Source organism: Mandrillus leucophaeus, unplaced genomic scaffold, assembly GCF_000951045.1.
Source record: "Mandrillus leucophaeus isolate KB7577 unplaced genomic scaffold, Mleu.le_1.0 Scaffold719, whole genome shotgun sequence".
Classification (NCBI taxonomy): Eukaryota; Metazoa; Chordata; class Mammalia; order Primates; family Cercopithecidae; genus Mandrillus; species Mandrillus leucophaeus.
The window spans coordinates 820,287-833,554 of NW_012107797.1; the positions used below are offsets into that span (position 1 = coordinate 820,287).

Below are 13,268 nucleotides of genomic sequence, written 5' to 3' on the forward strand. Positions count from 1 at the left end.
AAGAATGTTAATCTCATCATAGGGGCCCCACCCACATGACCTCATCTAAACCTAATTACAGCTCAAATATCCCATCTCCAAATAATAATTTTGTATTTTAATACAATATAGGATGCCAGGAAGAAGGCCCTTGCTAGCCCCTGACAGTGCTGGCGCCCTCCTCTCAGATATCCAGGGCTTCACCATGTTGGCCAGGCTGGTCTTGAACTCCTGACCTCAAGTGATCTGCCTGCCTTGGCCTCCCAAAGTGCTGGGATTACAGGCATGAGCCACCGCCCTTGGCCCCTCTTCTTATAAGAACGTTAATCTTATCATATGGGCCCCACCCTCATGACCTCATCTAAACCTAATTACAGCTCAAATAGCCCATCTCCAAATAGTGTCACATTGGGTATTAGAGCTTTGACATATGAATTTGGTGGGGGGCAGGGGACACAGTTCAATCCCTGGCATAGGGACTGACTGATTTGTCCCAGGTCGTGTGGCTGCTTCTCAGTAGCAAAGCCAGGTTTCATCCCAGGACTGTGGGACTTCAGCCCTGGACCAGCAGCTCCGTGCTGTTAAGTCTCTATTGACACACGATGGCATCTTGCAAAGCCCACATGGATCACGGCCACCTTTGGCCTCACAGGCTGAGTTGAGGCCGAGGTTGCACAGGGGCTTGTGGTCTTCCCCAAAACTCATCAGAGACAGAAATTTTCCTAGTTTTTGTGCTGGTCACACAACAAGGCCAGTTCAGCACAGAGTACATCTAGGGAAACAAGCTCTTTTAGTTCCATTATCTTCTGTGAGACGCAGGGGAAAGTATGGAGCTGTCCCTTTCATTAAACAACCAGCTCTGCTTCTTAACCTCAAAGCTACGACTTCCAAAGCCAGCTCCGTTCACAGAAATATCCCTCAGGATGCTGGCCCAGAAAACCAGAACCCATGTCCAAGTCGTTTTAAACATAATACAGCTTTCTTCTTCAGTTTGATAGATGGCTGTTGGCAAGTACGGACAGTGTGAGGTAGGGATGAGCGACGCCACAGAGGCGAGGACACATTTGCAAGAGGTGAACTAGGGAGTCTGCCACTGCTACGCTCTTGGATGAACTGGTGTGCTTGTGTGTTGAGTATGATACACATAGAGATCTGTCCCATAAGAGCATGTGTGTTTATATGTGACTGAAAAAGGAATATCAGTGGAACAGATAAAAGAGTTCAAAAATAGACCTAAGTAAATATAGAAATATATCAGGAGTCCCCAGCGCCCCCCAGGCAGCGAACCGGTATGGGTCCGTGGCCTGTTAGGAACCAGGCCACACAGCAGGAGGTGAGCGGTGGGCAAGTCAGCATTAGCTCCACTTCCTGTCAGATCAGCGGCAGCGTTAGATTCTCATAGAAGCGCGAACCCTATTGTGAACTGCACGTGTGAGGGATCTAGGTTGTGCCCTCCTTATGAGAATCTAACTAACGCCTGATGATCTGAGGTTGAACAGTTTCATCCCTAAACCATCCCCTTCATCAGTGCTGCAGTCCATGGAAAAATTGTCTTCCGCAAAACCGGTCCCTGGTGCCAAAAAGATTGGGGACTATTATTATATAATATATGACAAAGACAGAATTTCAACTTAGTGTAAAAGGATGCTTGCTTGCTTTAATAAATGGTGTTGGTATTCCTGCCTGGAAGGGGGACAAAACACGACACTAGATTACAAAAATGTCTATGTGGTAGAAGGTTTAAGTATAAAAAAAAGAAAACAATAACATTTAAGGAATATAGGTATAATTTGGCTATGAGGGAGATCTTTAAAATCTAGTTGGAAAATCCATGAATAATTTTTTAAAAAGACTAAAATCGTTGGCTTCATAAACATTCAAAAATTGTGTGCAGTGGGAAGCATCATAAACAAAGTCATAATGCAAACAGACTAAGAAGAAATATTTGCAACACAAATTGTTGCAACACGAATTGGCTTAAGTCCTTAATATACAAAGAATGCTTACAAATTGATTTAAAAAAAAAAAGACAACACAATAGGCAAAAAAATGGCCAAGGAATATAAACAATTTGCAGAAAAGGAAGTCCAGAGGGCCAGGAAACAAATGAAAATGTCCTTAACCACATGAATAGGGAAATGCAATTATGAATTTCATAACTGATCCTTTTATAAATGAAGGGCCTTAGGACTTTAGAAATTGAGTCCAGACATTGGGATTTCACTTGGAAGGAAGGGGAAACGAACACCGTCTTCTTCATGCCAGACAGGATGATGGGTATGAGAACAGGAGCTAGTGTAGACCTCGTTCACGCAATCCATTTGTGTGGATTAGAAACGTGTCTCCAACTTAGAAATGCCGAATCCTTCCCGGGACCACGGAGGAGTGTGCAAGGAAGTGGGCTCAGCACTCAATGAGACGCCAGAGGGGAAAGTCACGGGCAAGCATGGAAAAGCACCATAGGAGCATGCGCAGTACCAATGTTCCAGAAAATGACAGCTGGCAGCCCGCAGGAGGATGTCTGGGGAGCCACGTGAGGGGGCCGCGCCCCCGGGAGGTTCTCTGGCAGAGGTGAATCTTGGCTTTGGCAGATGACAAAAGCCTCTTGATTCTTTAAACTTCATCTAGAAAGTTGAGGTCCACACCTGAGTGAAAAGAAGGAGGCTGTTTGCAAACCCTTTTCTTCAGTAGGGTTATTCTCTCAGGGCCATGGACCCTTGAGTAAGGAATTATCTATAAAAGACAGCTTGTTTGCAGAAGGATAGTAAAATTCCAAGTAGATTTATGTACATTCAAGTAGTCATATTTGTGCAGTGGCCTCATCCAAAAATAATTTGGATGGCCGTTTTTACGGTAAAAATCAGACCAGCAGAGTCATAAATAACTTATGAATAAATAATTACAGTTCATAAATACCCCGAACTGTGTTCTCCCCAGCCCAGTGCCCATCATTTTCGACACTGGGCCGGGAGGTCTGTTACAGGTGTTGCCTCTGCAATCATAGCTCATTATTTCACCCGTCTCTTACCTAAAGAGGCTTCATAAACACCGTAGCAAAACTTTAAAATTGGAAAGCACAGAGGCCAGGTGTTTAGAATGTGTTCTCTGGGGAGAAAGTAAGCCTTTCTCGTTATTGATGTTCTTTCATGAAAATGTGAATTAGGGCAGGCTAATATTGATCATCTTTTTTCACTGAAGAAAAAAAAAAAAAAAGGAAGCTTTTTGAACATTTCCTTACCTAACAAGGACTCATACAAAGCCATCTTTAGAAGGCTGGTGCACCTTCATTTCCGCAGGGGCCCCTGCAGTGAGTTCCATTCACAGTGCAGCTAACTGGGCAGATTTTCCAGGCGTTGGTTTTGGTATTCCATTATCGGCTCTCCCTGAATGTTCTTGGAGGCCAGGTTACCCATTACCATTGTTATTGCAGCTACATGTGTGGAGGAAATCCAGAGCCAAGGCAGGGTAGCTATGATTAAGGGCAACCGAGCCTGGTTTCAGCCCAACAAAAGAATCCTGGCTTCTCCATTTTCCGTGTCTGGCAGGGAACCCTATGAGAGGGCTTTGAGGCAGTTGTTTTATCTTGAATTCTCTGAGCTCCCAGGCATGCTGTCCTCCCCGCTCTCCAGGCCTTAGTAGAGAGGATAAAGGCACTTCAGAGATTCTGCTGAAATCCAAACCTCTGATTCCCATCAGTGTGCGTTTCCAAGCTCTTTCTCAACTCAAATGCTCTGGTGCCCGTGGAAACAGCACATTTGACATGATTTTCATGGTAATCTCATAGTTAGCCTAATTAATAAAGTCACTTAAATACTAAACAGTTGGCTGGTTTTTCAAAGAATGTCATCTTAAGAAGCATAAAAATAGCCAACTGTGGTATATTTTCATTAACTAGCTTTTTTTCATGGAAAAAGCAATGCATGTATATTTTAAAACACCATTTTTGAACAGTAGCAAAGGGCATGGGGTAAATATTCAGTCCTCTAGTAATTCCTTTCCCCAGAGACAACTATAGAATTCAGTGCATCTCTGGTAACCATTGTGTTCCTGTCTAACAACTGTATGTAACCTATATGCATACACATGTGCAGGTGTGGTGTGTGTGTATATAAAATATACATGGTGTGCATGTGTGTGCATGCATGTGTGCAGACATTTTCTGGTACAGTAATAAGCCTTCTAGATATCCGGTTCTGAACTATTTTTTTTTAGATGGAGTCTTGCTCTGTTTCCCAGGCTGGAGTGCAGCAGCACAATCTCGATTCACTGCAACCTCCTCCTCCCAGGTTCAAGCAATTCTCCTGCCTCAGCCTCCCGAGTTGCTGGGATTACAGGTGCCCACCACCACGCCCAGCTAATTTTTGTAACTTTAGTAGAGATAGAGTTTCACCATCTTGGCCAGCCTGGTCTTGAACTCCTGACTTCGTGATCCCCCTGCCTCGGCCTCCCAAAGTGCTGGGATTACAGGTGTGAGCCACCATGCCTGGAGCACCTTGCCTTTTCAATTGATGGGTAGCTCTTGAGTATCACTTCATACCGCCATACGTGTAGACCTGCCCCATGCTTTGTAATAGCTGCAATTATTCTATTACTCATTGAACCAACCCTCTGTGGCTGGACACATAGGTTGTCATAGATTGTCCTCTATCTCTGCCACTGAGTGTCCTCATTCTCACATCTTTGCCACACATGCATGTAAGGCTGTCTGTAGAATGAGAATTGCTAGGTCGATGAGGTAAGCATTTTGTTTTGATAGGTTTGCCAAAATGCCCTCTGGAGGTTGCATCCATTTATACACCCACCTGGTCACCACGGTGTGATGGCCCAAAATTATTTTTAAATGCAATCTGCTTTGCCCTGTCTTTGCAGCATGTGTGCTGGAATTTCCGGCCTTCCTAAGTGAGTCTTTGGAAGTCCTTTGCCTGAACGACAACCACCTCGATGCAGTCCCTCCCTCGGTTTACCTACTGAAGAGCTTATCAGAGCTCTACTTGGGAAAGTAAGTACACATCTGGAGGGGCCGTGCTGGCTCTGCTGGCCCAGAGAGGCAGAACACCCATCCCTAAACCAACTGGGACACAGAAAGCCAGGCAGAAAGAAGCCATCTACTTTCCAAGAAGCAGTAGTAGGATTTTCAGAACAGGGCTTGATCAAGGAGGTGGGGAGAGAGGAAGATGGAGTAGCGATGCAATGAGACACACTTTTGCTACATCACTCGGGCTGTGATAAGGAGAACCACTCAATCATTCATCCTTTCATTACTGAGCTCCCATTGCATGCCAGCTACTGCCAGGGGTTCTAAGCAGTGTGCAAAGCTTGATGAGAATGTAAAACGTTATATTAATATTAAAGTGACATCGCCTTTTCAAGAAGAGGTAGTGATCATCTTTATGGTGATGTAATTAGTAGCAGAGACAGGAAAGCTGGGGGAGGGGACTCAATTCTAAGCCATGGGGATTTGCAGAAGACAGAGCTGCCCTTTCTACCACTGACGCTCCAGGAGAAAGGCTTTGGAATTAGTGTTGAAATCAGGGCCCAAAGTATGGGGTCTGGGATGCAGGCTGCAGAGGCTGACAGGAGCCACGTGTGTGTGTGTGTGCGTGTGTGTGTATGTGTGTGTATGTATTATCTCGTGGTGAGCACATCTGTCTTCAGCAACCCTGGCCTCCGGGAGCTCCCTCCTGAGCTGGGGCAGCTGAGCAACCTCTGGCAGCTGGACACTGAAGACCTGACCATCAGCAATGTGCCTGCAGAAATCCGAAAAGAAGGTAGGGCTTCCGCAGCCCTGTCCCCTGCCATCACCTGCTTGGAAAGGCAACTCCAGTCCACTTGTTAAGTTCTGGGGGTGGAAATAGTTGGTGACCCATGGAGCCCAGGTCCAGGTTCCAGGTTTGGCAAGATGCTATAAAATTGCCCCTAAAGCAATCGTTACTGAGGGTCACTATATTCAGAAGGACCAGGTGATAAAACTGTGACCTCCTAGGCAGCAAGGTCTTTGTCCATAGGTTCTTGCCTTTTAGAGTTGACTTTTGGGGTCATTAGTGTCACGCCTTCCCTCCACCTGATCCAGCAGTCTTCCTTAACTGTCCCCACTAAAACACAAAGAAAGAGTTCCTTCACAACAGGATTTGTGTCCTAAGAGATGTAAGCACGTTCCCACACAGCTACCCTTCCCCATAATGATTCTGCACAGGCCCCAAAGCAATGCTGTGTTACCTGCGTGCTCAGCTGCGGAAAGCAGAGAAGTGCAAGCTGATGAAGATGATCATCGTGGGCCCCCCGCGCCAGGGCAAGTCCACCCTCCTGGAGATCTTACAGACGGGGAGGGCCCCCCAGGTGGTGCACGGAGAGGCCACCATCAGGACCACCAAGTGGGAGCTCCAGAGGCCGGCTGGCTCGAGAGCCAAGGTCAAGGATGGTCGGCGTGCAGACTCCCTGTGGGTGGGAGGGACACCCCTTGGACTCCTTCTGCCTTCTCCCCAGAGAGCCCAGGATTTTCTTGGCCTAGTGTCCAAAGCTCAGGACCTTTGCAGGAGCCACTGTGTACTGTTCCATACCAGCTTCTGCCAAGAGCAGCGAATCATTTCTTAATGTGACCTTGTGGTTTTTTCTTTTTCTTTTCTTTTTTTTCTTTTTTTTTTTTTGTTTTTTTTTGAGACAGAGTTTCACTCTGTCACTCAGGCTGGATGCATCCTCAACTTCCCCTCAAGTAACTATAACAGGGTGGGAAGATTAAGCGATCCTCCCACCCTGTGTGTTTCTGTTATAGTTACTTGAGGTTCTGGCACAGTGTTTCTTAACCCTGGCTGTCCATTAGATTCCCTTGAGAGGCTTTTAAAGATAGCAATTCCCAGGCCTCACCTCACTGCTCTCTGACCCCAAGGATTCAAGTTCAAGTGGTCTGGGGTAAGGCACCCCCAGGACTGAGAGCTAACCACTGTTGCAGGCAGTGAAACACACCAGCATCTGCCCCCGCCCCCTGCGCACCCCGAGGAGGCTAAAAGCACTCCGGGACTTACTGCCCTGCCCTCCCTGACACCTGCTTTCACCCCAGATTCTGAAAAGTCCTGTTTCTAAGCCCTACTTAAAATGAATCCATCACTGCTTGAACCCAGGAGGTGGAGGTTGCAGTGAGCCAAGATCATGCCTCTGCACTCCAGCCTGGTGACAGAGCAAGACTCTGTTCCAAAAAAAAAAAAAAAAAAAAAAAATTGAATCCATCCATAAACCTCTTAATCATCCTGCTTTCCATTCAGTGCCAGGCAAATGGAAATGAACATTTTCCTGTTCATGAAACAGAGAAAAGAGCCCACAGACTATGGTGGGAACTCCATCCCTGGAATAGAGCAGGGGCAGTTAGCCCTTTCTCTGAGCTCGGGGAACGAACACACATACATAAGGCCATCCTCATCAACTGTATTTGGATTTCTGCCACCCTGTGGTTTCTCAGGATCCAAGGAGCAAGGAGGCTGCTTCATTGTGGAAAACTGAGGAGGCTTGAGATCCAGATGTTCCATGATTTTCCCCCAAAGCTCCCATGCGCAGTGCCAGCGTCTTCCTCACACAACCCCTTTCCAAACCTGGTTTGAGAAAGTAGGCATTTAAGCTGTGCATCTATTCTAACATGGACTCAGACGTTGATCCTCTAAAGGATGAAGCGCTGCCTGTTGGGGCCAGAACAGTCAAACACGACAATCAATGCCAGGCCAATCCTAGAACATTCCAAGAGCAAATCTAGCTGACTCAGTCTGAAGGTTCTCTCCAGGAACCAGAATCCTCTGCATTCTCTCCTGCTTTGCCTTTTTCTTAACAATTACGTAATCCCATTTCTTGTCTTAGCTTCCTCTAGCTGAGGCCTGAGAGGTGAATTCATGCTTCTATTTTTCCTGACCTTCAGCCCCCACTTCCTTTCTGTGATGATTAAAGGTCCCCCACCCTTTAGTGGAAGGACGATCCTGTGAAGGCTGAGCCCGCAGCTCTCTGCGTGGCCGGCCTTAGCTTGTTGAGAATAGCTGTTTTCATCTTTATACAAAACCAGGTCAGCACGCTGTGTCTTGGAGGCTGACGCTGCCTCACAGAGATGACTCCTTGCTGTAGAAAACTGCAGCCTTAGCTTCCAGGGCCAGACTCTTACCTCATGCAATGATAGAGAAACCACCGTTTACACAGCCGTTCCCGGCAGCCTGACAGCTCATCTTTTGTTTGATTCCCACAGGGTGGGAGGGAGTTTCCCAGCATCCTTGGTGGGCGCCAACCTCTGACCCCCACAAGTTCAGAGGCCCATCTCCTCCTCTTGCCCTGGCACACAGGGAGGCTGAACACCAGTGCAAGCCATGACATCAGAGCACAGCTTCCTCCCACAGGGCATCCCCTACTCATCTGCAGGCCAGACGGAGCCAGGCCCTCTGACGTCTGTCCAGGGCCTGGCCTCTGCTCTGCTAGGAGTAGACAGAAGTCCCACTTCCATGCCACTGGGCCCCTGTCCCTCGCCCCGATAACTGCTTCCTAAGAAACTATAGGGTGTCCAGAACTTTTCCACGGTTGTTTTTTTTTTCAGACCCCCAAGTACAGCTTCCAGAGTTATCAGTTGTCTCTCTTTGATTGACTGAAGCCTTTGTCTCTAAAATGCCTCCCTGTCACTGCCCTGTTGCTCAAGTAGGTTGAGTCTGTGGAGTTCAACGTCTGGGACATCGGGGGACCGGCCAGCATGGCCACTGTCAACCAGTGCTTCTTCACAGACAAGGCCCTGTACGTGGTGGTCTGGAACCTGGCACTGGGGGAGGAGGCCGTGGCCAACCTCCAGTTCTGGCTGCTCAACATCGAGGTGAGGACACCAGACGCCAGCCCCGCCATTTCGGTTCCCAGAGCTTCGCAGATCTGACTGCTTTTCTCAAGCATCCCCTCTACTGAGAAAAAAAGGAGCTACGTTCCACGGAGGTCCCCAGAACCGTGGTCCTGCTTGCTTTTCGCAATGAGGCACTTGAAACCTTTCTCTGCTGAGGGCTGGTGGCGCTCTTATAATTTCCCTGCTTTCCTTAAATTTAGTAACCCCCACCCTTGGATCCAAAGGGGAGCAGGGTTCTCTTCCCGTTATAAAGATGTCCTTGTCTCCCTGACTCTGATGGCTGCTGTCATGTCTGAAGGGTCGGAAATCCCTCCTCACAAGTCCAACTCAGCACCCTCTGCAGAGGATGTCACAGAACACCATAGACACCCCTCAATGCAACAGTCCCTCGGGGTTTACAGAGAATGAGGAGCACACGTGCTGCCTGGGCTGACATTCCTATAGCAATCTGTTTTGCATTACTATAAAGGAATGACTGAGACTGAGTAATTTATGAAGAAAAGAGGTTTATTTGGCTCACAGTTCCACAGACTATACAAGCATGGCTTCAGCATCTGCTTGGCTTTTGGTTAGGCCTCAGGAAGTTTTTAGTCATGGCAGAAGAGAAGGAGAGCCAGCATGTTACATGGTGAGAGAGGGAGCAGGAGAGAGAGGAGGAAGAGCCAGGCTCCTTTTCACAATCAGCTCCTCTGTGAACTGACATAGGGTGAATGCATTCATTACTGCAGGAGGGCACCAAGCCATTCATGAGGGATCTACCTCCATGACCCAACCTCCCATCAGGCCTCACCTCCAACACTGGGGATCACATTTCAACATAAGATTTGGAGGAGAAAAACATCCAAACCATCTCAAGGCTGCAGATTGGTGGCTGAGCAAGGGCTGTGACATCCAGGGTCAGCACAGCTGGGAGCTCTGTCCTGTCCCTTGTTCAGTGAACAGAGACGATACTCAGACGTGGGGTTCTCTGTTGCAGGCCAAGGCCCCAAATGCCGTGGTGCTGGTGGTCGGGACACACCTGGATTTAATTGAAGCCAAGTTCCGTGTGGAAAGGATTGCAACGCTGCGTGCCTATGTGCTGGCGCTCTGCCGCTCCCCCTCCGGCTCCAGGGCCACAGGCTTCCCAGACATCACCTTCAAACACTTACAGTGAGTGCCCAGCCTCTAGCAGCTCCCGCCTTCATGTGGGTGCCAGTCGCTGATCTTTCCTGGGATCTGCTTACAGAGAGCTCCTGAGGCTGGGTGGGGCTAGGCCCCTTCCCTGGCCAAGGGGGGCAGTCCACAGAGCTGACCCAGCCTTGGAGAGGGTGAAGACCTACCAGACGGCTGGCTGGGTGAGGCCTGGAGATGCCCCCTCTTTGCTTCCTTTCTGCCCTGTCCCCGCCCCAAGGGCCAGTGCTGAAACTGCATGGTGCCCATTGAACCAGGTGACTGAACGTGGGCACCACTTGTCCAATTGCTGCCCATCTCATTTTTTGATCACTGATCAAGGACAGACGCTGGGGAGGGAGGACCTATCCCTTGCCTTTGGTCTGAGTGGTCCTGATAGCAGCCTTTGAGTTAAAAAAGGCCAAGAGTTGGGAGGGGCTTTCAGGTGGGCATCACGACGTGTCCATGCAGATAAGTTCAATTGCCCTGGGCTGACCTCCTGTCACTGGTTGTGGGGATTGTTTGCCACCTTGTAGATGAAGAAGCTGAGGTTCAGCAAATTGTGTGCCCTAATGGGAGTAAAATATACTGCACATTGCATTAGCTGCCCTGGCGGCTCTCAGATTCCCTCGCCCGGGGTGGAGCGTCACGGGTATTGGTGCGTGGGTCAGCCTCGGACACATTGGCCTGGCTCAGAATACGGGATGAGACTGTCGGGAATTATTGCTTTGACCTTGAGAAAGTCCCATAGGGTCTGTGATAAGAGGAGCCCTGGCTCTGGGTCAGAACCTGAGACCAGCCTGCGTGAGCCTTTGCCTGCCCAGCTTGTGCCCTTGGGGGTCTCAATGTACCTCTGCACCTCACTTTCCTTCTCTGTGAAGTGCCATGTTTAGTCTAGGAAGACAGACTAAAGCGACAGTGTGGGGCACCCAGCACAGTGATTTGCACAAAGCAAGGCCTCAGTAAACTTCTTGTGTTGTCTTTCATGAGTTCTCCAGACTTGCCAGCATTCAGGACAAACCTCTTGGGAAAACAGAGAAGCTGCAGCACTTCCTCGGAGTGGGGCACGATGAGTAAAGACGGGTCTTTTTGCACACAGTGAGATTTCCTGCAAGAGCCTGGAAGGCCAGGAAGGGCTGCGGCAGCTGATCTTCCACGTCACGTGCAGCATGAAGGACGTGGGCAGCACCATCGGCTGCCAGCGACTGGCAGGGAGGCTGGTGGGTACCTCGCTCATCCAGCTTAAACCAGTAGGCCTGCTTCCCATTGTTGGGGATCCTCACTTCCCCTCTCTCCTGTGAAGCCCATGTCCATGTGGCAAGGCTCAGTGGTTCCTGGTGAGGGAGGATCAGGATGGAAGATAGTGGCTGGAAATGTCCCACCCACTCAGGCCACAGGGGCCAGGCAGGATCTGCCCCAGCTGGTGGGCATGCCTCGGGACTTGCCTCGTCCATCTGTCCCCCAGATCCCCAGGAGCTACCTGAGTCTGCAGGAGGCCGTGCTGGCAGAGCAGCAGCGCCGCAGCCTGGACGACGACGTGCAGTACCTGACGGACAGGCAGCTGGAGCAGCTGGTGGAGCAGACGCCCGACAATGACATCAAAGACTACGAGGACCTGCAGTCGGGTGGGTGGGGCTGGGGTGGGCGGCAGGGTGCCCGTGAGAAATGCAACTGTCTGTACTTCAGCTTGGCCCTCAGCAATGAATGAGAGACCAATAATCAGCCCGTGTTTCTGTCTTCCATCCCCCTCCCCTTCCTTCTTCCCTCTCACCCTTCTTTCCTTGGAGATAGAGAACACAAACAGCTACTTTACACCAGCATTGTATTGGCCACAAGGGCAGACATATAAACTGATGGACTGGTCCATGCCCTCCAGGACTGACGTTCAGTCAGGGAGACAGAGGTCAAACAGTTACAATCGATTCTCATTAGCCACAGGACTTATGTTCTGTAAAGTCACCATGATCACTGAAATAGCAAATACTAAACCAGTGCTCCTAGGAGAGACGCAGGGTTCAGCTCCTGCAAGCCTCTGGTCAGAACATTCTCATCAGCCCATCAATACAGAACCTTGTTTTATGTGTGTTGCTGCTTAAAGACACTGTACTTAATATATAGTGTTGATTTGTTGGCATTGAACTCATGGTTAACAGTACTGTTGCTCATTCCTGAACAAAACTTAAACACACAGGTTTTCTCCATAAGGCACATCGCAGCCTTCTCACGCTTAGGGAACTACACAGCGCTTCAGCACTTCACTTGGGACCATTTTAAACAGTGAAAGCATCAACAAAAAACACAAAAATTCAAAAACCATGGCACTGACATAGACCACTAAGCAGGCCCCTGTTTTCAGCACCAGAGTTGAGAGTGTTGCCCTGTTCAGCCTCCGCTGGGAATGTGCACATTGGTCAATGCAAACTTTTCACCACTCAGCACATGTCTGCAAATAACCACAGGAGCATTGATTTGGGGGTCGCAGATAAATTTTAGTAAGAAGGCAAATTTGCAAAGGCGGAATCCACAAATAATGAGGATCAACTGTAGTTACCGAGGTGGCCATTAGCCTAGGACTTTGGCAAGAGTTACCAGGGGCCACCAGGGCACCTGTGATCAGGCTGCCAACCCGCCTGAAGGGTCCAGCATGTGGGGCATGTTGGTTTCTTCCTAGGAAGAATTTGTGACCTGGGTCCCCTTGGAAAGAAGGCCACCCCAGAGTCCCTTTCGCTCCTTTGTCTAACTACTGCTTTCTCCTCTCCTTGCCTGGGGCAGCTATCAGCTTCCTCATAGAAACTGGCACCCTGCTACACTTCCCAGACACCAGCCACGGCCTGAGGAACCTCTACTTCCTCGACCCTATTTGGCTGTCCGAATGTCTGCAGAGGATCTTTAACATTAAGGGCTCCCGGTCAGTGGCCAAGAATGGGGTGATCAGAGCAGAAGACCTCAGGATGCTGCTGGTGGGGACTGGCTTCACACAGCAGACGGAAGAGCAGTACTTCCAGTTCCTGGCCAAGTTTGAGATCGCCCTGCCCGTCGCCAATGACAGGTGAGGATACAACTTACCATGCCAGGCTGTGCAGGTTGCTCCCCGAGAGAGGGATTTGGGGTCTGGAGCCACTGGTGGCCTGAACAAGATTTCCAGGGATCCGTGCTGCCACTGCTGCCCCCTAGGGACAGGCCAGCACCTGATGACCTGCCTGCCTGGCCTGGGTCAGCGGGACAGTGAGCACGGCTGGCCACTCCCTCCTGTGCCCCGGGGTTCTCTGTTCAGGGAGTTAAAAGAAATCCACTT

The 13,268-nt window shown here is 49.4% G+C and overlaps 1 protein-coding gene across 1 annotated transcript in view; it reads left to right on the forward strand.

Moving 5' to 3' along the window:
• LRRK1 (leucine-rich repeat kinase 1) overlaps window positions 1-13,268 on the forward strand; it is a 161,444-nt gene that overhangs the window by 112,118 nt on the left and 36,058 nt on the right. Inside the window, exons 12-20 of the mRNA XM_011965266.1 lie at window positions 3,676-3,751; window positions 4,842-4,978; window positions 5,635-5,747; window positions 6,173-6,387; window positions 8,639-8,803; window positions 9,801-9,973; window positions 11,073-11,193; window positions 11,439-11,598; window positions 12,746-13,022. Coding sequence (XP_011820656.1) covers window positions 3,676-3,751; window positions 4,842-4,978; window positions 5,635-5,747; window positions 6,173-6,387; window positions 8,639-8,803; window positions 9,801-9,973; window positions 11,073-11,193; window positions 11,439-11,598; window positions 12,746-13,022 — 1,437 coding nt within the window. The remainder of the gene's footprint in view (window positions 1-3,675; window positions 3,752-4,841; window positions 4,979-5,634; window positions 5,748-6,172; window positions 6,388-8,638; window positions 8,804-9,800; window positions 9,974-11,072; window positions 11,194-11,438; window positions 11,599-12,745; window positions 13,023-13,268) is intronic.